This window comes from Cucumis melo, chromosome 3 (assembly GCF_025177605.1).
Source record: "Cucumis melo cultivar AY chromosome 3, USDA_Cmelo_AY_1.0, whole genome shotgun sequence".
Taxonomy (NCBI): domain Eukaryota; kingdom Viridiplantae; phylum Streptophyta; class Magnoliopsida; order Cucurbitales; family Cucurbitaceae; genus Cucumis; species Cucumis melo.
The window spans coordinates 28,517,433-28,545,216 of record NC_066859.1 but is presented as its reverse complement, the minus strand read 5'-3'; the positions used below and the strand labels follow the sequence as shown (position 1 = coordinate 28,545,216).

The following is a 27,784-nucleotide window of genomic DNA, read 5'->3' as shown; positions in this document are numbered from 1 at the left end:
ATGGAAGAAAGAAGAAGAAAGGCCTATTTGGTTTCAAATATTGGGCCTACAAATGCTTTGATGGGCCGTTCCTAGAAAGCCCACCAACGAACTCTATTGTCGCGCTAAAGAATCGACATCAAAACCGGAAGCAGCGGCAGCTCTCGTTTCTTTTCGTTTCATCGGTTGATCAAATCATCGTCATCGTCGTCGTCAATCCATTTCAATTCTCACTTTCTTTTGCAATGGAACAGCCGCACTCTCATCAATCTTCCTTATCGCCGGACATTTCATGCCCACTGGCCTCTTCTTCTTCCCCCTCCGCCCACGAGGATTCTACTGGCGCATGTGGAACCTGCCGCAAGTGCGGGGACCCTACCACTTTTGCACCGCCGCCTCTGTCTTGGACCTCCGAAGTTTCACCACCTCCAAATTATCGCCCTATTAGAGCTCCGGCCATCAATCTCCCTCCGAATGAACAGTCTCGGCAAGCCATAATTCTCTCGCCAGTTCCTCAATCGGAGAAGGTACTTCCCGTTGCGCCTCCTTTTCTTTTTCAAGCTCCTTCCAAGAAAATCCAATCGCCTGACCATATCCGTAGCTTCAACGATTCTGATACCGGCAAGAATTTCCTAGGTTTTATTGTTGCCCTCTCTGAATCCATGCGTGGCCACAAAATATCTGATCCTTGTCATCAATCGGACACCGTGAATACCATTATTTCAATTCTTCATACGTTGATTGATTGGGTTGATGAAATTCCTCCCACTGAGCAAGCAGCTCGATACGGCAATGTTTCGTACCAAACTTGGCACTCTCGCTTGGTCGAAAACAGCGAAGATTTCGTGATACGACTTCTTCCCGACGATTGGAGATCCGCCACTGTTGAATTAGTCCCGTATTTCACTGATAGCTTCGGAAATTCGAGCCGTATCGATTACGGCACGGGTCACGAAACTAATTTCGCTGCCTGGTTGTATTGCTTGGCGCGGTTGGGGATTATTAAAGAAGAAGATTATCACGCTGTTGTGGCTAGAGTGTTCGTTAAGTACCTGGAGTTAATGAGAAAGTTGCAATTGGTTTATTGTTTGGAGCCGGCGGGATCTCACGGAGTTTGGGGTCTTGACGACTACCATTTCTTACCTTTCATTTTCGGGTCCTCTCAGTTGATTGACCATAAATATATGAAACCCAAATCTATTCACAATCCGGATATATTGGAAAACTTTTCTTCTGAGTATCTCTATCTCTCATGTATTGCTTTCGTGAAGAAAGAGAAGAAGGGTCTGTTTGCAGAGCACTCTCCTTTGCTGGATGATATCAGTGGGGTTCCTGCTTGGAAGAAAGTGAACAGTGGGTTGCTCAAAATGTATAAAGCTGAGGTGTTGGAGAAAGTTCCTATCATGCAACATTTTCTCTTCGGCTGGCTCATCAAATGGTATGACTCTCTGCTGCATTTGTTTTTTTTTTTTTTTTTTTGCCGTTTCTTTACTACGTTGGATTCTGTTTATTTACACGAATAGAGACTTCATGCCAAAAGGTTGCTCTGTAGTCATATCTCAGTGGTACATTTTAGAGAAATTAAGGACTATTTTGAACTTTTTGTTGTGCATTTGGTCGGATTTTGGAATTCATCGTTAGAGCACATTGATTAGGAAAACGATACCCTTCATTGGAAATATGCATGTCTACGAGTTTATGAATTGGTAAACATAAACGAGTCATAGTATTGAATGACTGGATCCCCTTCCTAGGCTAAGCAAGTGCTCGCCTTCTTGGGGTGTTTTTCTTATTCCTCGTGTATCTTTGTTTTCTCTCTTAACTATATTTCCGCATTTTACCCCCAAAAAAATCATAATATAAATTACTGGGATCTATTTTTATTCCAAGAATAACCTCCATAGGTTTGATGTCTACTACTACTTCTCCATTGCTTCATTTAGTTATACTATTCAATATTCAACAAATAGTATATTTATATGTTGTCCCATTTGTGTTTACTCACTCTTTTAATTTGAAAATGGACTTGTATGTCTTTGAAAAGTTTATGAAGATAGATGGTTGAAGCATCCAGCAGCAGTCCAAAGTAAGCTTGATCATAAATAGCTCTCCATTTTGTAAGATTAACACACGATGGAAACCACTGATGTAGCCTAATTGTGATAAGTACCCCAGGGTTGACTTGGTGGTCTATAAGGGTTCATGTAAACACTTTGAAGTAATGAGTTCAAATCATTATAAAAAACCCTAAATCTTAGTGAGCTTTGGTCTTTGTTGAGCTTCCATGTTCTTCTCTGGGCTTTGCTATCGAAGGCCCTTGTAATTTTCCCCTAGGTTCCACGTTTGAATATCTTACGTAGTTGAAAATCCTTTCTCTACTGGGATTTCTGTGTGGGTTGGATTCAACAGTACATGTGATATGGGAATTAATCCTCTAACTTTTTGCTTTAATGTTATAATGCCTTAACCAGACGAATTATACTTGAGTTGACCCATTCCCCTTCTTTTAAGATCTCCACAACAATCACTAGCTTCCACACGAGGGTGGTTTTAAGTTTCCTCCTAGATCCTAACAGCAAGAGTACCAAGTGGGACTGCTGGTAATAACATTTCGGCTACTCTATGACTTCATCCTCATAATTGTTAATTCAACATGGTGATCCGTCAGTATATCTGTAGACCGAAGAGTTTGACATCGATATTAAATATCTATGGATATCTCCAACATCTTTTACAAATGTTCTTAAAACATTGAAAAATGTGATCTATTTAGGCCGTTAAACATTGTAAAGCTCTTTGTTGGTGTAAGGTTAGAGAGGAACAATGAGCCTGGGGATTTAATTGAATCTTTGGACCTTGCTCATTTTGTTGCATCTTCTTGGAACTCTCTTCACCGAAGCTTCTATAAGGATTCTACATATGTAGGGTCCTTTCTTTTGTTTATCACTGCTGACTTGGGTTAGACTTAGAGATATGTATCTCGTCTCTTCAAGTGCTTTTCTGCTTTGCATGTTTATCTAATATGGTGCAGTGCAGTTGAATGGTTAAGTCTTTGATTGGAAGATCAAGATCGGTGTAATTAATTTCTCTTTCTGACAGTGGTCATTCGAGTTTAGTCCATTGTCTCAGTCTAATTCCGGCACTGTTCTCTTGTCCCTTGTACTAATTTTCATCCTTGTTGCTGTTATCTTGTCGTGTTGGAACAAAATCCTAGAATGGAAAAGGAGCTTTTTTTTTTTTTTTTGGTACTGCTCCTGAAGAAAAATCCTTTTGCCCCAGTTCTTACTTACCTTTTATTAAGATCCTAAACACAATAAAGACTAAGGTAATAAACGGAACATTTTAAGGATAATCAGGGCACTACTAAGATATTTACCTTTTATCACTTGTAAATTTTGTAGCTGAATTCTCTTCCTCTTGTTTTATAATATTATTTTCTTAAATTGGACCAAGTCTATTTCCTCTAGCCTTCAAGTGTCTGAGGGCGCAAATGACATTCTTCTATAAAATATTGGGATAAAAACAGCTGTTTTGGTGGTTCTCTGTGGAGCTGGATACTTATTCGTGGCGGTGAGATACTGGGTTGGTGGTGAGAGAAAGTATAGACGAGGGCAAGATAAAAATGGAAGGAGGATAGTAGCTCCTCTCCTTTTCAATCCCCAACCGTGAGCACTTTAGTCAGCCAATCATCAATCTGATTCAGGAGACTAGTCGAAATCCGAAAAATGCCGTGTGGAAGTTCCAACCTTTTTACTATAGGAGAAATCTACTGTAACTCCATTGTTCTTGGGCTCTTGCCCCCCTTTGTACTCTCATACATTAATGAAAGATATTTCTTATTTGGGAAAAGAAAACTGAAAGATATTTCTTATTTGAAAAAGAAAAAAAGAAAAAAAAAAGTTCCAACCTTTTTTGCAAAAGAGCGATGAAGGAAGTTCTGCCCCTTCTTAGTTTTAGCAAAAACCAATGAAGATATGATCAAGATTCTCCTTCCTTTACGTATAAAGGCAGCTGATTGAAGGGTGGACAGAGCTCACCCCTTACAAACTTCATGCAACCTTTTTGTGTACTAGACTTCTATAAGCAAGAGACCATGGAAACACCTTAACTTTCTTGGGAGACTTAAAATTCCAGATTGCCCCGACTAGAGGGGACTTAAGAGTGATTCTTGACTAAAACTAAAACAGACTGAAAAAAAAACTAAGTTGTAAAGGATGCTCACTTGTCCAGCATCCAAACCAATCCGTGGTGCTTCCTAACTGATCAATATCAATCTTTTCCATGAGCCCAATCCAGCTTTGAATTTCTCCATGGAAGAGGCCTCTACGAAAACCAAGATCCCACCCATCATTATTCTCGCTGTTCTAGCAATTAGCGATAGTTGCATTTTTTCTTAAGGGACATTCTGAAAAGATCTGATAAGTCTTTGAACTTGGTGAAATTCAAGATAATAGCAATGTTCTTATCTTCGTTCAAGGCTGCAGATACTAGCAACAAATTGAATAGGAAGAGAGGTCCATTCCCATCTGATCTGTGGTAGCAATTTTTGTACTTTGAAGAGATCTCCAACGATCTCGTCCTTCTCATTGGTTGCCCAATGGGAGCTTTCTGCCATTGTAAATGAATTTTGATCTTATCTAAGATTTGATACCATAAAAACATAAATGCTGGGAAATGGAAAACACTGTAGCAGCAGCAACACTCTGATTATATTGTTGATGCAAATAGAAAGCGAGATGCTAGTAAATAGTAGCTGGTAGCAGCAATAAGAAACAAAATTAACAACTCAAGTAAATTTATTTAACAAGAACCGACAGTTTGAAGTACCAATTTTTCTATTATTCTATTTTCAGCTTTGACGTTTTAATTTCTGACATTTTTCTTCCTTAATTCTGATAGGGAATAAACTGTGGACGTCGTTTGTGCACATTTTCTATGGACTTCACACTACTCTGCTAACAAATTTTGTAGGATCATGGAACCAGAGAAAGTATGTTCTTTCTTTAACTCTCTTAACTTGTAGTCTTGCTTAAGTGCCCTTAAGTTGATGAATCTAAATACGAGATTCGAACGTTCAAACTAGAATATGGCATGGATATGAAAACGGAGATCTTAATATTTAGAATATTTACATAACTGAAATTATTTCATACTTTTTGTATTGTTTTGTGCTTTTTCTTGTTGAATTGTTGTATTGGACCCTTTCTTAATTAAGCAAAAATATGTCTAGACACCAAAGAATGTTTTTTAAATTTAGTCTATATCTAAAAGTTGGTTGAATTATAGGTTTAGTCTTTCAACCTTCAAGTTTTCGTCTATTTATTACATCCTTAAAATTTTGATTTTATTTTAAATAGGTTTTTAAAACATTAAAAAGGAAAAGTTATAGTATGTGTCTACTTAAAATCCAATTCTTTATGTGATGGATAAGTTTATTATTGGAAACTTTGAATATTTTAGATGCACAATAGACACTCTTCTCTCCCGTAAATGTTAGTAATCAGATTTTAGAGATTAAATAAGGTCGAAAAATGTCTAAATAAAGAGACTAAACTGTTGAAACCATATTTTCGAGATTAAATTTCAAAAGGTAATTTTGCTTTACGATCTTACTACATGGAGATACTTTTCTGTTTCTTGAACATCTCATTTCCACACTCACTCACCAAAAATAACATATATTTTAAATTAATTTCAGATAAAAAGAACGTTAGAAAATTCTAATTATTCCTATAGACATTTTGGTATGAACGTTTTTTAATTTTCTTATATCTTAAGTAATAGTTTATCGCTTCTAAGAAAAACAATAACAATAGTTCCTCGATCGATTTTTTTATTAGTTAATATTTGATGGATGGATGGGAAAAATAAATTTTCAACTTTTTGGTTTACATTTCACTTTGAGTTTGAGTTCCTGGGTTTCAAGACTTCTAACCTTAATTTTTCAGTGTCCATTCATTCATTTTAAATGGTTATAAAATGAGGGTTAAAATTAAGTTGAACAAATATGAAAAAAAAATAGTTAATCTTGATTTATTACAACTTTTTTTAATTAATAGGGTTTTTTTTTCAAAAATAATAATAGAAAAACAAACTATTTTCCAAATGTAAAAAAGCCAACAAGAGAACCAACTACACTTGATTTTTGAAAAGGTGTAAATTTTGAAATTTATAAACCAACTTTTCAAAGCCTAAGAAGTAAAACTTAAATTTTAAAATTATTTTTCCTTGATTGATTGTACAATAATTTCGTTATTTGTTTTCTACTCATTAACATTCCCCTTTTAAAAGTTAATATTAAAATATATTTGAAACCTATGTAAGATTTAATTAAGTTTTTTTTCTTCTTTACTCTTTAACATGCACTTAGAATAATTTACAAGTTAGTTTGATTACGTTCGATCGCATTTATCATGATATACCTATAGTGGTCTATCTTGGTTCATCGTAGATAGATTGATATTTTGTTAATATTCTGGATTGTTTTACTGTTATTTAAAAATAGTTTTTTTTTTCTTTTAATTTATCTATTGTGTGATTGAAGTAAATTGAAATATAATTTTAAAGAAATATAGATATTTGTAGTGGGGAAATAATAGAAGGGTATTTTGGCATGTGAGGATTGTACGACAGATCCAACGTTTTTGGATGTCTTGGACAATATATGACAACTCCACCCTTATTCATATTTTACTTCCATGGAGCACTCCACTTTCTTCTTCTTCTTTTTTTTCTCTTTTAATTTTAGTCCTGGGCAACAATAGTTTGTATTTAGCGTACATATTATAATAATAATCTATATTTGGGATGCAAACTATATTGAAACAAATCTAAGATAACAATAAGAAACTTAAAATAATCATATCGTAGTTAATTTCATAGAACTGAAACTATCAACTATTATAACTAAAACCTCCATAAATATCGAAGTTCGAGGTTGGTCTTAGTATTGTGGACACGTGTCATTCGACGTTATATTCATTGTGCTAATTACCTCTTAAAAGATGCACACATATAGCATGTGAATTTACTTCAATTATTTCTGTGGAGTTCCCTTTTTCCTTTGTCTTTTTAAAATTATTTGTGTACTAAATACTAGATGTTGTCTGAAGTTAAGTAAACCATCTTATATGAAAAGCAAAGTGATGGTTCTTTTTTGATAAAAGTGTGTGTATAATTTAAAAGTTTTCGAAGTGTTGAATTATAATTTGTTTTATCATCCTCCCTTATTCAATTCAAAATTTAAATTTTGTTGAAATTTTGAACCTAATCTTTCCATAGCCAGCAAGAACACCTCCACCACTCGAGAAAAAAAAAATATTAATTTTATGAACTTTGGAAGGTAATTAATTATTGGATTGGAAGGTAAATGAATGTGTTTGATTTACTAATTTTGTATATAAAAAGTAAAAACTAAATGATTCCTTGTAAAGAACATGCTAGTAGAACAAATTATATGGCCACAATTAAATTCGAAAAAATAATTTTAAACGACAATATTTTTTAAAATATTTACAAATTTAACAAAATATCATAATTTATGGATGATAGACTACAAATTTTGATTTATCATAATTGAACTAATAAATTTATTAAGAAAAAATAGGTATAAAATTACGATATGGAAGCCACAAAGGCAAAGGTAGATGTGGTACTTAACCACACACACCAAAAAAATTGATTAAAAAAAAAAGAAAGAAAAGGGACTTTGTTTAAAATCTTATATTAAATAAGAGATAGAATTAGATTGTGGTTATATTATTATTATTAGGAAGTATGAAGTATGAAGTATGAAGTATGAAGTATGAAGGATGAAGCATGTGGCATATACGTGGATTCCACTTTTCCCTTGGACTTAATAATTTCATTTAGCCCTACTACTCCACCAGTCCACGTGGCATGTATATAGATTTCATTGAAACATCCACATCATTAATAAACGACTTTAAATATGTTTTTATTTATTTATTTATTATTTAACTACTATTTTTAAAATTAAATATAATTAAAAAGCAAACAACAGCGGTGCCATGTTGGAGCGGTTGGTGAGCTCGGTTGGTGAGGTGGACTCAAACTCCTGACCCCACCTCTTCCGTTTTTCTCTTTCCTCGCCCCCACCTTTTTCTATTTTTATTATTCATTTTTCTCTTCTTTCTCTCCTACTTTTCACCTTTTTATTTTTATAATCCTCTTGACAATATTTATAATACACACAAAATATGGGTATTTCCAAAAAATTATAACAAACCCCCACACTATTTGTACAATTTCGAAAATGGAAAAAATTCATAGTCACTGCATTGTTAACAGCAGACTTAATATATTTGCGATTGTTTAGATATGACTATAATTTATTTTTTCAATTATATCGTTTAATTTTATTACACGATCGTTTAATTTTGTTATACTATTGTTTAGTGCGGGACCCAAATTTAAATGATTTTTTTTTCTTCAAAATTTGGTACACGATTGTTTAGATTTCTATTTTTTACGTTTACATTTGACTACCCTAATCTAAATGATTCGTTTTTTTTTTATTGGATTGTTTACTTTTTACACAATCGTTTATATTTGGTTATTCCAATTTAAATGATTTTTTTTCAAAATTCTTTATACACGATCTTTTATATTTTACTATTTTTTTTTTTACGATTTTTGTATACGACCAAATTTAAATGATGTAAAAATAGATGAAAATAAGAAATACAATGAAACAAATCACAACGAAAAAAATAAAAAGAAGAATTACGATGAAAAATATTAAACACGTAAAAGAATCAGAAAATAAGAAAGACCATAGAAAGAAAAAAAATACTATAGGAAAGAAATCGCCAGGAAGACTGATGGAAGAAATCGCCGAAAGAAATTGGAAAGAATAGAATAAATATGGAAGGACAAACTTGAAATATTTTAAAAAATGGTTAATTTTATGAACTTTGTTAGCGGACCATTCCATGTTTGTTTATATTCATGAAAGTTTTAAAAAAAATAGATTTTGATAATAAATAAATGGCTACTATTCTCTATTAATGATAAGTTTATCAGATCTTAGTACTATAAGTTATTTATATTTAGAAAAACTAAGTTGTAGATCTTACTTAAGGGTGTTTATGAAAGAGATATCAGACTAATTACAATTATATTGGTGCTAAATCTTTTAATCTAATTTACAATTTAATCCTTCACTTTACTATTTCTATCAGTAAGAATAAGAATACTTATAATTTCTATAGCATATGGACCTTTAAAAATGTCAAATCAAGTCTGAAATTTCAAGTTTTTAATTTAATCTCTGTAATTTGAGATCAACTTTAAATTTGTTCCCACGATAAATTACTGAAATTTCAAATTTCATATATATGTAGATAAAATGTTTATGCTTTAGTATTTTCTTTGCCAATATAATAATATTTGTATCTATCCAATTTTCAATATACTTTGCCAATATAATAATCATATATTGGAAATACAAAAATATGGTTTGACAATATAAAAAAAAAAAATCATTTACTCATTGTTCATTTTAATTATATGTCTATATTTCCTTTTTAGGAACAAACATTTACTTATGGGATAATTTGGGAGTTGGTAGCAGTTTACAAAAACATCCCCCAACTACCACCATTTCTTTTCACAAAAAAGTATGAACAGAAAATTCCATTCAACCTCTTAAAAAAAAAAAAATTGATTTCAAATCTTCCAAAATCCTATATCCACCCATATATTTTATTTTTTCCTTTCGATTTTGGTTATTTTGGTAAATACAATATTAGATTCTTACCGTCCAATAAAAATTTGATATAAAATTAGACAAGAGTTGGATATAATATTTATAAACATAACCAAATTTATTTGGTACAAGGTTAGAAATATTTGAAAAATTACTAGAAGGTAATCTCTAGCTACCGAAGGTCTAAAAAGAACCAAATTTGTATGGATTGAAAAATTAAATGATGTGCTTAAAATTACATTGTTAGTTTAAAGAAATCAGGAGACCAACTACTAAATTACAAAATTCCATTTTCTTCTTCTTCTTGTTTTTTTTTTTTTTTTTTGTTTGTTCCGTCTCTTCTTCTCCACACGGCGTCTAATTTTTTTTTTTTTGTTTTGTTCTTCTATTAAATAAATAATAAATAAATTGAAGCGTGGCTTCTCCCTCCCTCGACTTCCAAGCCTACAATGGCGTCTCTATATAAATCCATATCTGCTCTGTTTTCCATTGCAGCGAAGAACGGCCACGGAAATCCAACAAGCTAACTCAACAATGGCGATTTCCTCCACTTCCCTCATTCCCACCAAATCTTTTGTTGGGTCTCAGGGCCTTCTTCCTTCCTCTAAGCTTCACCATTGTTCTCTCTATTCCAACGATCAAAAGCCCATACGGATAGTCGCTCAAGCTTCTGAGTCTGCCAACAAACCCGTGGTTTCTGATCCACCGGTGGAGAAGAAATCGGCTGCATCGTCTGTTTCGGCTGTGACGAATTCGACGGTGAAGACGCCTCAGAAGTTGGGTTCGGAGAAATGGACTCCCGACAGTTGGAAGTCGAAGAAAGCTCATCAGCTTCCGGAGTATCCGAACCAGGAGGAGCTCCAGTCGGTGCTTCATACGTTGGAAGCATTTCCACCACTTGTCTTTGCTGGAGAGGCGAGGAGTTTGGAGGAGCGTTTGGCAGAGGCGGCTATGGGGAATGCTTTCCTTCTACAAGGTGGGGATTGTGCTGAGAGCTTTAAGGAATTTAATGGCAATAACATTCGTGATACATTTAGGGTTCTTCTTCAAATGGGTGCTGTTCTAATGTTTGGAGGACAAATGCCAGTCATTAAGGTCTCATTTCGTTTGCTTCTCTGTTTAATTTTTCTTTTGATTTTGGCTTTGTTTTCCTCTATGGTTTCGGTAAAATTGATCCATGACTCTGGAAATTGGTTGTTAAGGTTGGTAGAATGGCCGGCCAATTTGCGAAGCCGAGATCAGACTCGTTCGAAGAGAAGGATGGTATAAAGCTGCCAAGTTACAGGGGCGATAATATCAATGGAGATGCGTTTGATGAGAAGTCGAGAATTCCAGATCCTCAAAGGTTGATTCGGGCTTACTGTCAATCTGCAGCAACTTTGAATCTTTTGAGGGCTTTTGCTACTGGTGGTTATGCAGCCATGCAGAGGGTCACACAATGGAACTTGGATTTTGCAGAGCACAGCGAGCAAGGAGATAGGTATTTGCTTTATTCAGACTCATCTTTAACGAGTTCATTCTGGTCAAATTTAGAGCGTTTAGTAAATGAATCTTCAACTCTGGCTTCTGATCTTCCTTGTTCTTTTGATAAGAATTCTTAGGCTTTTGACGATTCTGTCTTTTTCATGTCCTCTACTCCCTGCATCTTTAACTTAACTTTGTGCACGACCAATAATCTATATACATTCGCAATAATTGGAGAAAAGAGAAATTTAACATTCTTTCTGGAGAATTGGATGCTCTGTTTCTGATTATGCACATCATTATTCATACTCAGGATCAATGATATAATTGACATAAATTATCACTTTCTTTTGTTCTAAATCATTTATTGTTGTGTTTTCAGGTACCAAGAACTTGCCCACCGAGTTGATGAGGCCCTTGGATTCATGGCTGCCGCTGGACTTACTATTGATCATCCTATCATGACTGCAACCGATTTCTGGACATCTCATGAATGCTTACTCTTGCCTTATGAGCAGTCACTCACACGGTTGGATTCAACTTCTGGTCTTTACTATGATTGCTCCGCTCATATGCTTTGGGTGGGTGAACGAACCAGGCAGTTGGATGGTGCCCATGTTGAATTCTTAAGAGGGGTTGCCAATCCCATAGGGATTAAAGTAAGTGCATCTGATTAAGCTACCAGATTTGTTTCGTTTTGTTGATAACTTTGTAACAAAGATATGTGATGCTATATTGTTTTCTGGAGATCGCATTTTGAAAAACAATGTTATTCCATGCTATACAAATCAATGTGGAATGTAACAGAAATATGTTGTATGATCCAATATTCCGAAAAAGCTCCTTTTGTACACTATTGGATCATATTCTTCATGTGAGTATGTGTTTTCGTCTTGACTAAATAAGTTGATTCTTATGGTGTAGGTAAGTGATAAGATGAATCCAAGCGAGCTAGTTAAGATCATTGAGATTTTAAATCCTCATAACAAGCCAGGAAGGATTACAGTGATCACCAGAATGGGAGCTGAGAATATGAGAGTAAAGCTTCCTCATCTGATCAGAGCTGTTCGCAGGTCTGGGCAAATTGTCACATGGGTCTCTGATCCGATGCATGGGAACACCATCAAAGCCCCCTGTGGTCTCAAGACCCGACCCTTCGATGCTATCAGGGTATGATATCAATCTTTTATTATTTGACTGCTTAGCTAGACAGAAAGGCATGATTAGTAGAACTTAGAGCTACTCTGAAATCATATGATATTTCATAATTTTAGCATAGAATGAGCACATTGTAACCATGTGACATGATTTTTATTCGGTCCATGTGTGTTTTCCAACCATTATGGTGGTTTCTCAATCTGTTCATAACCATTAGAGTATTGAACTTTCATATCCAAATATCTAAATCTACCCCTATAACATGTTTGGAACTAGACCTGGATGTACAAGAAATAGCAATATTCAGCTGTCTTATTCTTTTTCAAGTACTTTGGCACGAGGAAATCATTGTGAAAGAAGAGTTAGAGCGTATTATAGATAGTATTTAGTCTGTCCACTTAGAGATGGCCATTTGTTAGGATATAATGATTTAGGAAAGATTTTTGTGGTCAAGAATAGGTTCGTGAACTAACAACGTTCTTAAAGAATTGTGGTAGGTTGGTAGGCGTGGTAGGTATGTTTCAGTTTCCCTATCACCAAGTTGGTTGCACCCTTTGAACAAAATTTTCGATTATGACAATTTCACCTAACTCTTTATGTTGCTTGTTTTACATTTAATTGCGGGTCATCCAAGTTGGGAAAAGAACTCTTGAAGCTAACAACAGCAGTAACAAAAACTTTAAACAAACTTGCAAATCTATGTTTGTCCTAAAAAAGCTAGTAATATGAAGGTTTGTATTGGCAGGCTGAGGTGAGAGCATTTTTTGATGTGCACGAGCAAGAGGGCAGCCATGCTGGGGGAGTTCATTTGGAGATGACTGGACAGAATGTGACTGAATGCATTGGTGGGTCGAGAACTGTGACTTTCGACGACTTGAGCTCTCGCTACCACACCCACTGTGATCCTCGGCTTAATGCTTCACAATCCCTCGAGCTTGCCTTCATTATCGCCGAGCGATTCAGAAAGAGGAGGATCAAGTTGCAGACATCTCTTCCCTCCTTTGGCCTGTAAAATGCTTAAGTAGAGTTAAAGTTTGTCTTATAATATTATCCTTGTCTTTTTTTTAACCTTCTGCTGCCTCCTCTCTTGGCTATATCAATATCAAGTATGGTATTTATGTGTTTTCTTTGGTTGTATACTTTGTATTACACTGAAAACTATTGGTTTGGCTTTGGGACCCTCCTATGGAAAGAGGTGAATGAGCTGAATAAATAGGTTAAATTAGACCCTGCCATTATCATCTTATCAAGTTTTGAGTGTTGGTTTATCTCACCCTGTATCACTATATATTTTGAATTAAATGTTTATATTTTTCTAAATTATAGTTCATCGTTTTCAGTGTTGTGATAACTGTCAATTAGATCAAAGATGATGGTCATTGATAACTGTGTTTAGCTTGTGTAACTATATGCAAGGTTGAGTGCAATTCCATTAAGGCAGGTGATCAACTCGGAAATCCAAGAGGAGTCCAATTTTTGTATTTTGAATGGTGATTCATTATTTTCTTGAGAAGCCTTCAGCGGAGAGTTTGATTCTTTGACTTAATCGCGAGGGTTTGATCCAATTTTATGCTTTAACTAAAGATCTTGGATGTATTTGATTAAGGAAAAAATTGGACAGATGAGAAAGAAAATGAAAATTTCTGAGGAATGTAAGTATGAGTTTCTTCAAATTGCTTCTTTCCTAATTCAAGATAAGATTTTAAAAAAATCACCATACTAATAGTAAAAGTAAGTGCATTTTGTAACTTTTTCTTTTAATAACTATTCAACCATTGAAAGGTTAAAAGTTAAAAGTATTAACCTAACTTTCCAATGATTTGTGACTAATTTTGATTTTGATTCTTTTGAGGTTAAGGTTGTTATAGAAACATTTGGAATGTTAGAGGTATTGAAACAAAGCTCTAATAGTTTCTGTCGAAAACCAATGGCGATAATATTTTTGAATGTTTTCGTAATTAGTTTTGCACTCGTCAGAATTTTAAAATTTTTAAAATTAGTGAATTAAAATAGTAGAAGCTATACAGAGTAGATTTTAAATAACAAATAGAACTTAAATTGAAATTAGTAGTTTAGAGTTTGAATGTGCAGTTGTACAAAGCAAAATAAAGAATTTAAAGGGATATCAATGGAGAAAGCAAACTAAAATAAACATTAGTTCAAAGGGTCATTGACGTATATTTCAAAACTTTGAAAATTGTATTAATTTAAAATTAAAATTATTTAAGTAAATATCAATTTATAGTTCTAAATTGTGGAATTCATATCAATTTAAATCTCAAATCAGTAATTATATCAATTTAAAATTTAAACTTTGAGAGTCAGTACCATTTTTAATCCTAGTCCATGATTGTATCAATTTAGACACTAATTTTTTATAAGTTTATCAATTTAAACCTTGAATTTTTAAGAATTTATCAATTTAAACTCTACGTTTACAAAAGTTATAAATTTAAATTGAGACGTGTATGATAGTTGAGAATTTAAATTAACGTATTCACAAAATTCGAAGGTTATCGTTATTAGTTAAAAGTTTAAATTGATATAATTAATAATTTACGATTTAAATAATATACTTCGCACGGTGTAAATTGATATTTCCCAAAATTATTATTTTTTCTTCTTTTATCCTGTAGTTTGAATTTAAAGGAAAATATAACGTCAAGCAAACTCGCCGTCAGCGGTGGCGCGTCAGATTCGTTGGTGTATTTCTTGGCCGCGGCGCAAACGACTGGGCAAATTCTCCGACCACGCGGCATGAACGCGACTCAATAAACAGTAAACGCGGTCCAAACAAAGTCAGCTTAACCTTTACGCAAAGGTCTCAGATGCTAAATCGGCTCAATTCCCAGTTCTCTCGTTCGACATAGGATCTGCCAACATTTGATTCCCTCCAAAAGTGAGCACAAATGGATAATTCTGGACCTCCGGCAGCGGTTTACGGGTTCAGGGATCGCAGACCAGAAGCTCTGGGCGACCTCCGAATCCTTCCCGACGAAGTCATCAATGCCATCGTGGAGAATCTCACTCCTCGAGATGTCTCCCGCCTTGCTTGTGTTAGCAGGTCAATATACTATGCCAATTGAACTAAAATCCATGCACCCTTTCCATCTCTGCATCATTTCTGATTGCAATCAGTCCCAATTGAATTTGGTTTTGCTTAGTTGGTTTGACATATGCTGTAAAATGAGAGCCAGCTGTTATGTATTGGTCTGAATGATTTACGTTGTAGTCTGGTATTTTGGATGCAAATTGGTGTGGGAAATTTATTACTATCTAAATATTTGAACGAGGAATCTGCAATCAGATATTAGGTTCTTCTCTAGGTTGGACATAATTTTTTAGGAGACATACATGTGTGCGCGCTCTGAATGGTTAACATCTGTTTCTTTTGTAATGCAGCGTTATGTACATTTTTTGCAACGAGGAACCACTCTGGATGAGTCTATGCCTTAATAGTGCAAAAGGTCCATTACAGTACAAAGGCTCCTGGAAGGAAACGGCACTCCATTTGTATGTTTAAAGCAATACAAAGTTTTGCTGATAGTTTTCTCTACTAATTTTCTTACAAACGTTTCTTTCGGAATGTCCCTTGATTGTCTTGTTTTCGGAACATTCGTCTTCTTCATTTCTAATTGAGCATTATTTTCTAGGAAGAATTTATTCTCTTTCTCATTGTTCCTCATTTTCCATTTTCATCTTCACTACAGAGAAAATGTCCCTGATGGATACGGAGAACCTTGTAGAAAGAAATTACAGTTTGATGGTAATGGTTAATTTGCTTGAGTGAATTTTTAATTCTCTTTGGGGGATTTTTCTTTACTCTATGATATTAGGAATTTTGCACTGAGGTGCCTTCTATTTATTATTGGCAACTTGTCATGGGCAGGTTTTCATTCAATATTCTTGTACAGAAGATTTTATCGGTGTCATACTACACTGAATGGATTTTATTTGGATGCTGGCAATGTGGAAAGGAAAAATGATCTTTCTTTGGAAGAATTTCAAGAGGAGTTCGATGGAAAGAAACCAGTATGTTAGCTTAGTTGATATCGTAACATGTCCTATCTTATTGTAGCCAGTTTACTTGTGAACAAAATTGATCATTAAAGTCCTGCGATTCAATTGGCCCTCAAATCTCTTTAATTTATTGATTCCATTTCTAGCTTCTTCCCTTTCCCTTGGCTGGGTATCTAACTCATCTAAACTGAGATGGATAGCAACCTGACATGATCCTTCTTCTGTATGTTTCAAACAATAACTGTTATTTAATTTTGCATTTCAATCATGTTCTTGGCCTAACATTTTGTCTTTTAAGCCCTAGATGCTGTAGTCGTCTTTGGCACTTAAGTTATGATAAGTAAGAGACAGAGAAACTTATTTGGGTATTGTGTCTAAGATTAACACGTATAGATATTGGGCACTCTTAACATTATCACACTTTGTTGGGACTTGTGTTAGTTTAGTCATTTTATTTTATAGGAATACTTGCACTGATGATTGACAAGTTTTTTTTGGCCTTTCTTTACCCCAATCATTATTCTATCCACTTGAGTTGTTGCAATACGGTGGCACTTTGTGGAATGCATAAACTTTCTTTTTGTTCAAGAACAGAGAGAGAAAAAACTCGTAGATGATGAGGTTCAAGAATGGTTTTCTTTAATGGGCAGCACTGTGTGCTTCTCCCTTTTAGATCTAAAAATGACTTATGGTTTAGGTTTAAAGTCATTTTCATGGGCTGTTTCTGGCAGATTATACTTTCTGGCTTGGTTGATACTTGGCCAGCTCGGCATGCTTGGTCAATTGACAATCTATCGCAAAAATATGGAGATACTGCATTCAGAATCTCTCAAAGGAGTACTAAGAAGATCTCTATGAAATTTAAGGATTATGCGGCATACATGGAACTTCAGCATGATGAGGATCCCTTGTATATATTTGATGACAAGGTAGTTCAGGGAGATGATAATAATATATAAACGTTTTTTGCTTTTTTCTAAACTCCATTTAAGTTTAGGACATTTTTTTCCATACTTTGTGTAGTTCGGGGAAGCTGCACCAGATTTATTAAAAGATTATGACGTTCCTCATCTATTTCAAGAAGATCTTTTTGATGTATTGGATAAAGATAAACGGCCTCCCTTCAGATGGCTTATCATCGGTCCTGAGAGGTCTGGTGCATCTTGGCATGTTGATCCATCGCTTACAAGTGCCTGGAATACCCTTTTATGTGGTCGTAAGAGGTATAAATCCTGAGCTATAGCTATTTCAGAGAAACTCTAAGGTTCTGTAGTAATGCAACATTTTTATTTTATTTTTATAAAGAAGCACTATGTATTCATATTTTGGACGAAACCATGACCCATGACCATATATTCTGTGTATACATGTTATGGAATTTATTGGCCATATCATATTATAGGAAAATATATTGTTGAGTTCATTCTGTATGTGATTGTTCTGGAGAAAACTGTGTCATATTATATTGTGAAAGTTGGATGCTTGGTTTTCTCTGTTCCTATATTTGCTTAATAGTTCTACCATCAAACTATTCTTAGTTTAAGGGATGCATACACATTTTTGAGCCAAAAAACTGATCGAGGTGTTTTAGGGGACAATTAGTCATAAGATAGAGAGGTTTCTTAGGGAGATGGTGTATGGAGCCACATGGGTCAGGGATAAGTCCTCAAGTGGCAGAATGACTTGAAGCATGAAGAGTGTCAATAGTCTGATTGATGATCTTGTTGATATTCCTCTTAATAATGTGGCCTCCACTTAATCAAACGTAAATATCTCCCTGTATGGGATTTTAGATTTGTATAGGCCAGGATTTGTTTTTACGAGTGGGCAGTGACCTCTTGTCTTCTACAACGTCTGATCATTAGATTTGAATATATGGCTGGTCAGTAATGTGTTGAGAAAGGATAATTTGTTATAAACATTCATTCATTTTTAGCAGGAGCGAACTACATCATCCATCACCAATTAAGTTTCTTATGTTTTAGAACAATTATTGTGATATCTGATCGATGGTCTAAAAATTTCTGAATTGTGCTTCATCTGTGTATACCTGGAAACTTATGATGATTTACTTCTCTTTTTTGTTTATATTACAAATTAATCCAAACAAAGCAGTATAACAATTTTTTAACAGGTGGGCACTGTACCCTCCTGGAAAAGTGCCTCTAGGTGTAACAGTCCATGTCAATGAGGAAGATGGTGATGTCAATATTGAAACCCCATCTTCGCTCCAGGTATACTGTCCTAAGTTGGTTTTCTTATTTTAGGTATTAATTTCTGATTTTATGTTGGTTGTTGCAAGCCCCTGGGCCCTTTTTGTATATTTCATTGCATCAATAAAATCACTGTTTTGTCTCCCAAAACAAAGACAATTTTTTTTTGCTTTTGTTTCTGTTTTCTTTCTTTCTTTCTTTCTTTCAGAAAAGAAACAAACAAAATAATTAAGGCCACATTTTGCAATCATTTGGCTTTTTAGTTTTAGTTTTTGAAAATGAAGCCCATAGATATTCCTTCCATCTCTAATTTTTTTTGCTTTTTGATCTACTTTTTACCTATGTGTTCGTGACCAAATAAAATTTTGAAACTAAAAAAACACTTTTCAAATCTTGTTTTTGACTTTGTAATTTGGCTAAGATTTCACACCTTGTACGTAAGAAAATACAAATCATTGTAAAAAAAAGAGGAAATAAGCTTAATTTTCAAGAACCGAAATTAAAAAACAAAATGGATACCAAGCGGAGCTTAAACAATTCACTTTGGGCTGGTAATTGTGTGTGTGTTTTCCGATGACAACTTTGGGCTATTGTGCATATAGTGGTGGCTCGACTTTTATCCCCTTCTTGCTGATGAAGATAAGCCTATCGAATGCACCCAACTTCCAGGAGAGACTATCTATGTTCCAAGTGGTTGGTGGCACTGTGTCCTTAATCTAGAATCAACAATTGCTGTCACACAGAATTTTGTTAATGTCAACAACTTCGAATTTGTATGCTTCGATATGGCGCCTGGTTATCGTCACAAGGGAGTTTGTCGTGCTGGATTCCTTGCTCTTAATGGAAATGGATTGGAGGATGCTGAAACTCATATTCCATGTGATAACAGTAGTTTGAGTACTTTTGATCTTGAAAGGAAAGAGAAAAGAATCAAGGTGCACAAATGTGAAGATGATACAACTCATAAAAATGCAATAAGTGGTGCCTCTAAATTCTATCATTTGTGGAAGCAAGGTTTTTCTTATGATATAAATTTCTTGGCCTCATTTCTGGACAAGGAAAGAGATCACTATAATTTTCCTTGGAGCTCAGGCAATTGCATTGGACAACGGGAATTGAGGGAATGGTTATCCAAGCTCTGGTATGAGAAACCAGCAATCAGAGAGTTGATATGGAAGGTACGTATCTTTTGTGGCTGGCCATCATTCATAACGATAAGTATCATTTTTCTATTACATATAATAAGAAACTGTCTTGTAAATAAGTTGGCTTGGTTAGTTACGTAAGCTGTAGGAGATCCAACTTTAGTGTCATATATTTCTTTCCTACCCACTCGTTAGTTTATTAGAGGCTTTTCTATTCATTTTTGGAATTGCTTCTTGATTATGAACTTTGTTGGACAGCAACCGTTCTTATAAGGGTGTCTCTTGTTCAAAGGAAAAAAACCAACTTTCCTAGGGCATAAATTTTTAAGATCCTCCATCTGAAGGGGTTTTTTTCTTTCCAGTTGTAATATGTCATGGATAAACCATACTTTTTATATTCCCTTGCGTATCTTTTCATTTTAATCGATGAAAGTTTGGTTTCTTAAAATATATGTGTGTGTATTTTGAGCTTTAACTTGAGGTCTCTGACCTTAATGCTAGTTTAATTTTTACTAATCACATATCTAAACAGTTAAACATTTTATTTGTTCCTAACAACTTATAAGTTATTAGTTACTTTAAAATATCTCAGGGAGCATGTCTTGCTATAAATGCTGGAAAATGGTTAGAATGCCTAAAAGAAATTTGTGCCTTTCATGATATGTCTCCTCCCACTGATGAGGAGCGGCTTCCTGTTGGCACTGGTAGTAATCCTGTAAGTCTTCTGAACTCTTTTCTTCTTGGAGTTTCTATCCCCTTCCTTGAGTTGTTTTGCCACCACCTTGAAATGTTGACATATTGGCTGAGTTAATGATCTTCATTTTCTTGTTTGGTTTTTGGTTGGGCTGTTTGTATTCTACTAATGGAAGTTATTGGTAACTTCTATTGTAAATTTTCATCTATCACTGAGTTCTCCATGGTAAACGTACCCACATTTACTATGGAGAACTCTGTTTGCATGCCTAAGCCCAATGACTAAGAATTAAAGAAGTTGCAACCCAAATAATTAAAAAATCATCAGGGGAATACGACTCAAATAAACTAGAGAACATTGTTGAGTCAGAATTAATGATAAGGCACCCCAGTTAATACAAATATCTGCTTCTTTCTTTCATGAAAATTTTGTTTCTTATCTAAAATGAAAGAAACATATTCAGACACCTCGAGCATTGCATCAGTGAGGGATATATATATTTCTGCTGACTGTTCTAACTGAAACCAAATATGCCAGAAATGGCAAAGATCTATGCAAATTTCCTTTGTCTTTAAAAGTAGGGATGCTAAAGTATGTCAGGTAAAACCCAAGTGCACTCATTAAGGGCTATTCTGGTGCTGGAAACTCAATAAAATTTACAGCCGAAAGAAATGAGTGGTCATCGGTCTTCTGGACTCTTGTGGTGATGATTACTTATAAGACCTAAAGGTGTTTCTAGTCTAATTAGTTTTGACTCTTTACTTTTGAGTTATAAATTTCTAGCCCAACACACTGTGCTATTGTGCATAATGACGTTTTCTGAGAGGAGGAAGCTCCTTTAAGTGTTTTTTGTCACTTTTTGCTTGTTCTCTAGGTTTATCTCATGGATGATCGTGTAGTAAAGATATATATTGAAGAAGGTGTTGAAGCCTCACTGTACAGTTTAGGCACTGAGGTAGTAGGCACTGTACTTTCATTTTTATCCTAAAATATCATGTATTATCCATTCAACTTCTGTGCTGCATACTTCACAGCTCGAGTTCTATAATCTATTATGTGAAGGGAATTCTCCACTGAAAAATCACATTCCTGAAGTCTTAGCGTCTGGGATTCTTTACCTTGAAAATGGAGCTTATAAAATTGTGCCTTGGGATGGCAAAAAAATTCCAGATGTGATTGCCAAGTGCAACCTCCTTCCAGATATGTACCGGGCAAATGATTTCCCTTTTGGTGTATGGAGCAAGAAACAATTTGAATTCAGAAAAGCTGGCATATCAATGCATGAACCAATGGGTTCTGCTGAACCAATAAATATATGGCCATACATCATTACTAAGCGATGCAGAGGGAAGATGTTTGCTCAACTGTAAGATCATCTACTACTTTTCAAGTTCTAATTCTCATCTTTTTTTTCGTTAAATGATATGCTTTAGTTAGGATTTAGTGATTGTTGGAATTTTTCATTTGAGAATTGAAGGATTTTATTGACCGAGTTCAAATCAAATTGTGCAGAAGGGATCTCTTATCATGGGACGATGCTTTAAACTTAGCTTCCTTTTTGGGAGAGCAATTGCGCAATCTTCATCTCTTACCTCATCCACCTTTTAATAGCACAATTTCATCAGCTAGCTATACATTGGAGGCTATTCCTGATTGCTCAAAAATTACTCCCAAATGGGACGTTTTTATCAAAACTTTAAATAAGAAGAGGAAGAGCATTTCAGATCACGTTAAGAAATGGTATGTCTCCTTATGTCACTTGAATGGTTTGTATACGTTTTCTATTCATCTGCGATCAGACATTGATCAAATGGCCAATTTAAAGTTGATGACTCCGTCAAATATTTTATGCATTTCGGTGCACATGTGATCATACCAAATTCTCCTTAAACCTTCCAGTTCAATGCTTTTGGACTTGAGTCAGAATCAATTAGATGTTTTTATTTTGAAGCTCTTGGGTTCTCTTACTCGGGATGTTAATATCTCATGTCTACAGAACAAAGTTGTCATGGGAGATCTGAAAGCTGTGTTCACGGGTCATGAACACTGCTTCACTTTTCTAATATGATATAAATTTTGATCTCATTTCTTTGTAAATCTGCATCTGGGAGTATGAACACTAAACCAAAGAGGATCTGTGAGCGTTGCCTACTTAAAATAACTATTAATCAGTCTGCTCTTTTCTGTTTTCAATTTGACCAAGGACTTCATCAATTCACTACTTGTTTTTACTACCAGGTGGAGTCAGGACTGCTTAAACGGGGGACTACAGTCTTAGTTGCTATGACAATTCTATGGAAAAATATCCCTCTTTACACTCAAAACACTACTAGAAAGAATAATCATGATGCAAAACGGTCTCTGCCCCTCCCCATGACCAAGAAACCCAGTAAATAATATCTTATAACTACACTGAATGATCCGTTCAAATTAGTGAAATAGAAGTATCTGCTCAAGTACTAGTAGAAAGCTCTCATGTACCTTTCGTTTTTCTAACATGTTTTTACAATTGGTGGCCTAGCAGTAGTAAAACTCTTCCCATTGAGGTTTAGGTTGTGCCACCACTATACTATATCCATACCTTTGCCCATGTCAGAATGCTTTTATATAACAAAGCATTCTAACATGCCATGAAAAGATATAATTTTCCCCCATGAACCATTCATTTAAATTTTGCAGGGGAAGTTCTATTCCCAGATCACTGGTGGAGAAAGTTGATGAATACTTACCAGATGACATGGCAAAGCTGTTTGATACAATTGAGGTTTGCATTTCTTTTTTTTTTTTTTTTTGTGGGACAAGAAATATAGTATTGATAGAAAGATCAAACTGTTATCTGGTGTCCGAAGATGAAATATCCACCACCACCACCACACAGAGTAGCAAAATTAAGGATAAACTCTGTTTTGGCCTGAATAAAACAAATGACCTGGATTGAAGATTATGTTACATTATCAAAAAGAAAAAACAAAACTTGGAACTTCATCCAGGTAGAAACACGGATCAGAATCAAGATTCAATATACTCATCCTCTTCTCAAAGCTCATAAAAAGTATTCTGTGTTTTCTTTCAAGCCAAAAATAAAATATTAAAACCCAGCAAAGCGTGTGGTAGCTAGCATTTAGAACTTGGCTTTTCCTTTGAATTAATGTTTTTTGAGAACATGCTCCAAGATGGTTTGGTCCTTATGTGGCCATCCCCATTTGGTAAGAAGATACATTAGTGGTCTTTGTTATGTTGTTGCAATGCACTCTTCAAGGGGCTTAGGAGATAACCTAGACCTGAATTCTTTCAAGAGGGTTGGTTTTTCCTAAGAGCTAAACCCCAGTAACCTTTGCTACACCATGCTCGTATAATGAAGAGTCTCCACTTGTGGTCATCCACCATTGATCCCTGATAGAGACACATAATTTTAGTCCTCTTTTGAGATTATTTTGTTCATAAGGGAATGACCCTCTCTGCCTACATTAAATTACAGATCTATTACCAATAATCCAATAACTAAGCAATCCTCGATGGAATAAATAAAAATGAAAAGGGCAGTGGATTGGCATACATCGTCGTAAAGGGATAAAAAACTCAGGAAGAGAGTAACCGTCCAACGAGAGTTGAACATGATTTGAGCCATTTTTTGATTTGGTATTACTACGTATATCTTTTGATGATTTTGATTTCATTTCAGGATGAAAATGACCTCAAGGACTGCATGGGTTTATCATGGATTCATTCTGATATCATGGATGATAATATTCTAATGAACCCATGTTTAGTTAAATCGTGCTTAAGTGAAAGTACTGGAGACAATAACCTGCCTTCCAATGGCTCTAAAAATGGCTGGAATGACATTGAACAGAGTGAATCTTGGAGTCCGAGTTACATACTTGATTTTAGCAATTTGTCTATAGGTTTGGATTTCTTTTCTCCAGTAACGTTACATGGTTCATTAATATAATATGGCTGTGAAATAGTATCATGCGTTTGTAATTTACATTTTCCCCGTTTTGGATTTGATTAATGCATGAATCATGGCATCTGAAATCCCACGTTTTTCCTTTTTTATAAGCATAACGTCAGTCTTAGGGCCAAAGGTGTACCTAAAGCTCTGAGACTCATGACAGTGATTGTTCCGTGCCTTTACTAACATATTTTTTCCGTTAAAGCAAGCTTGAAATGAGGCACCTCTTTAAATTTCTTCAGTGGTTAGAAAGTTATTAAAGAATAAAACAACTCCAGTATATATGACAATGATAAAAAGAAGATACCATTTATTTTTCTTTTGCAGATGACCCAATCTGTGACTTGATTCCTATATACCTTGATGTATTTAGAGGAAACCCAAATCTTCTTCAGCGGTTTCTGGAAAGCTATAAACTTCCTCTGGCAAGAAGGTCGCAAAATGTTGATTCTGGCGACAAACTACACAGACATTCATATCGCATCATGTAAGTCATAGATGGTTTTACACTGCACATAAGTTGATCTTGTCTCTCCCATGCTTGCGTTGTTTGCAGATATTTTAATTGAAGAGTTGGATTCAACAGCTTGTTAATGTTCACAACCAAATTCAGTTATACCTATTTTTCAGCTTATTAAGTAAAAGAAATAGGAAGTTTGATAATAGTTAAGGTGTCATCATGAAAAGTTACCTTGTTTCTAAATCTCAACTGTTCTCACCTGGTAGACTTAAAAACAATAGTTAAGGATTCCTGTATCTGGTACCTAACAAGTTCCACTTCATGCCACCATCTGCTTGATGAAAAATTATTTCGTTTTCAACTGAACTCTACAGCTGGTTTGAATATTTAGGATCATGTAAATATCAAGTCTAACATAGTTTCTAGTGGCTTACTTGTTCGTTGGATAAAGAAAAGATCTCATATTGGCAGGTGACTCTACAGGCAAGGCCTGAAGTGTTTGTCTATTCCGTCTTGCACTGCGTACTTTTTTACCTCCCTTTTCTTGAATTGCTTAATGTTCTAAAACATAAGATCTTTGAGCGAAAATCTAGGAGAGAGTAAAAGAGGCAGATGGTTATTGTTGCTGGCTCCACCAACAAAACAAAGCCTTAAGATATAGTGACCAACAGGAGAGAAATAAACAAAACAAAGCCTTAAGATATAGTGACCATGCTTCATAAGGTTGGAGTTTAGTATCTGTTGTCTGACATCAATGAATAGTTTCAGTGGCTTGTTTGCATTTGAAATTTTAAAGTAACGGGGGTCATTTTATGTGTAGGTGCTATTGCATCTTGCATGACGAGGATATCTTGGGTGCCATGGCCAGCCTATGGAAGGAACTGAAAACGGCCAAGTCTTGGGAAGAAATTGAGCTAACAGTTTGGGGAGGATTAAATAGCTATAAGGGTCTTACATGATCCTTTTCAACATTTGAGACCTAAAGTTATATACGATTGGCCTGGGATACATATATACAAAGATTGGATGCATGACCGGAGCCTATAATTAATTGTCATCAATAAGGTATGGGATACACAACTGAATATGATAGCATTTTCATCTTGGAGTTGTCTTCTTTTTCGTTTTTTTTTTTTTTTTTTTGAAAAAGATTATTTATATGCTGTAAATTTGTCTCGATGAAGAACAGTAAAGCGACCGTTTACTTGTACAAAACAAGTCTAATATGTTTACATTCCATTGTCTTAACAATCTATTTAGATTCAATATGTTGTTTGTTGGAATTTGTTTGAAGTTTCTCGTCAGTATAACCAATAGTTTTCTGCAATGAATGCAATATCGAAAGTTAGTCTAGTCAATCCATAGATTGTTAATTAGTTGGATGACTTTAATTATGATCTAATATAATTTCTTAAAATAAAAACGTGACAATACATTTTCAAAAGCGTTTCCATGTAAAAACAAATATGATAGGTATTTTTATTATTTTCAATTTTGTGTGAAATAATTTGGTTGTTGTAATGATGGTGGTTGTTGGAGATTTACTGCAAGTGGATTGGTCGAAAAGTCTTCTGCAAAATTTAATTTTTTAGGAGTTGATTTAAAGTAGGGATATGTGAGACAGATCGACGTGACCGACCAAAACGAAGTCGGTTGGTTGAAAAACAAGAGAAGTCTTGGAAAAATTTCAAGAGTTAACCGACTTACTGATTTTTACTCTTCGACAGCCGAGATCAATTTGAATGTTTACTAAACCGATAACTGTTCAATTTTGGTTTTTCATCAAACTGACTCCGACTAATCGATGATCACTTAAATTTGAAGCACTTAGTTTAAAAGTATAATACGCAAGTAAGATAATTTATCTTCCATTCTAGCAATAAAACAAAAAGAAAAAAGAAATGCATTTGTCAACTAATCACCATAATGCATCGGCTATAGCGGGATCTTCTAAATGAAATATTATTTTCATGTGTATATCATGAATACACATATTTTGAAAAGAGAGAAGTTATATATTATTCTAGAGGCTCTATAGTTTCTTCTTTTCTTCAATTAAAATCAGGCAAAAGCCCGTTTACAAATCAGATAAAAAAAATTTGTTATACCATATAAAGTATAATGAGGCATTTTATGATTAGTATATATGTATGTAAGTTTATCTTGTGTTAAAATGGCAACCTCCAAAAGGACAGTCTTCCCCAAAAATAAATTTTATACGTACCTCTAGATTCTAGAAATAGTTGCAAATATAGCAATTATATTTAAAATAATAAAATATATAACAACATTTAAAAAAAAAATTATAAATATAGTATATCACTTGTAGATCATATAGCAAATGTTGATCTATCATAAACCATAAGAGTCCATCATGATAGAAGTCTATCAATAAACTTTATTATATTTGCAAATTTGTAAAAATATTACTACATTCTTAATTATTATTCTATAATTACTCCAATTTCTGACATATGCCGATAAAGCCAAAGATCAAAAATACCATTAATTAATTATGAAGTACACAAGGCATTTGAAAAATTGAATTCAGTCGAAATAAAGAAACTTTACTTACGTCAGAACATTTGAATCCATTCGATTGTTTGTTCATATTTTAACAATTTCCGAACTTTCAACTTGAAAGTTATTACGCCATACAATCTTTTATGAAATTATTTATTTAAACACATTATTTTATGACATTACAATTTTACATACAAAACTAAAGAACAGAGTTAATACATTAAGTGAAATACATCAGGATCAAAATTGAAACAGATCCTATACATGCAGACACAATCGTTAACAAGATGAAAAAATTTTCAAAAAGAGATTTCAACATATTAACACATTGAATTCAATCAGAGCATATAGCCTAAAAGAATAAAACCTTTGATATTAAATATAAACTAAGCATGCATTAACTAAAATTGAAAAACAAATTAATTATGCAGATTACCAAGCAC

The 27,784-nt window shown here is 34.3% G+C and overlaps 3 protein-coding genes across 5 annotated transcripts; all 3 read left to right on the top strand.

The window, feature by feature from the left end:
* The first annotated feature begins 131 nt into the window (after positions 1 to 131).
* LOC103488071 (uncharacterized) lies at positions 132 to 5,129 on the top strand. The gene is made up of 2 exons (XM_008446626.3): positions 132 to 1,417; positions 4,879 to 5,129. The coding sequence occupies exons 1-2, from the start codon at positions 225 to 227 to the stop codon at positions 4,883 to 4,885; spliced, it is 1,200 nt and encodes a 399-aa protein (XP_008444848.1). The 5' UTR covers positions 132 to 224; the 3' UTR covers positions 4,886 to 5,129.
* Positions 5,130 to 10,100: 4,971 nt separating this feature from the next.
* LOC103488072 (phospho-2-dehydro-3-deoxyheptonate aldolase 1, chloroplastic) lies at positions 10,101 to 13,651 on the top strand. Its single transcript, XM_008446627.3, has 5 exons — positions 10,101 to 10,804; positions 10,912 to 11,189; positions 11,556 to 11,832; positions 12,098 to 12,343; positions 13,077 to 13,651. The coding sequence occupies exons 1-5, from the start codon at positions 10,244 to 10,246 to the stop codon at positions 13,341 to 13,343; spliced, it is 1,629 nt and encodes a 542-aa protein (XP_008444849.2). The 5' UTR covers positions 10,101 to 10,243; the 3' UTR covers positions 13,344 to 13,651.
* A 1,289-nt stretch (positions 13,652 to 14,940) lies between these two features.
* Positions 14,941 to 26,101, top strand: LOC103488073 (lysine-specific demethylase JMJ21). 3 transcript variants are annotated; one of them, XR_007819515.1, is made up of 17 exons: positions 14,944 to 15,395; positions 15,734 to 15,844; positions 16,042 to 16,097; positions 16,221 to 16,363; positions 17,083 to 17,280; positions 17,375 to 17,574; positions 18,486 to 18,585; positions 19,167 to 19,742; positions 20,302 to 20,424; positions 21,278 to 21,358; positions 21,438 to 21,769; positions 21,916 to 22,143; positions 23,083 to 23,167; positions 24,086 to 24,308; positions 24,686 to 24,845; positions 25,290 to 25,541; positions 25,639 to 25,778. XR_007819515.1 is itself a non-coding variant. In XM_008446628.3 (16 exons), the coding sequence occupies exons 1-16, from the start codon at positions 15,241 to 15,243 to the stop codon at positions 25,775 to 25,777; spliced, it is 2,910 nt and encodes a 969-aa protein (XP_008444850.1). In that variant the 5' UTR covers positions 14,948 to 15,240; the 3' UTR covers positions 25,778 to 26,101. The 3 variants fall into 3 exon arrangements, 2 of the variants coding, with proteins under 2 accessions (XP_008444851.1, XP_008444850.1); XM_008446628.3 differs by lacking the exon at positions 25,290 to 25,541 and having other exon boundaries at positions 14,948 to 15,395; positions 25,639 to 26,101; XM_008446629.3 differs by lacking the exons at positions 23,083 to 23,167; positions 24,086 to 24,308; positions 24,686 to 24,845; positions 25,290 to 25,541; positions 25,639 to 25,778 and adding an exon at positions 22,642 to 23,076 and having other exon boundaries at positions 14,941 to 15,395.
* Positions 26,102 to 27,784: the final 1,683 nt, after the last annotated feature.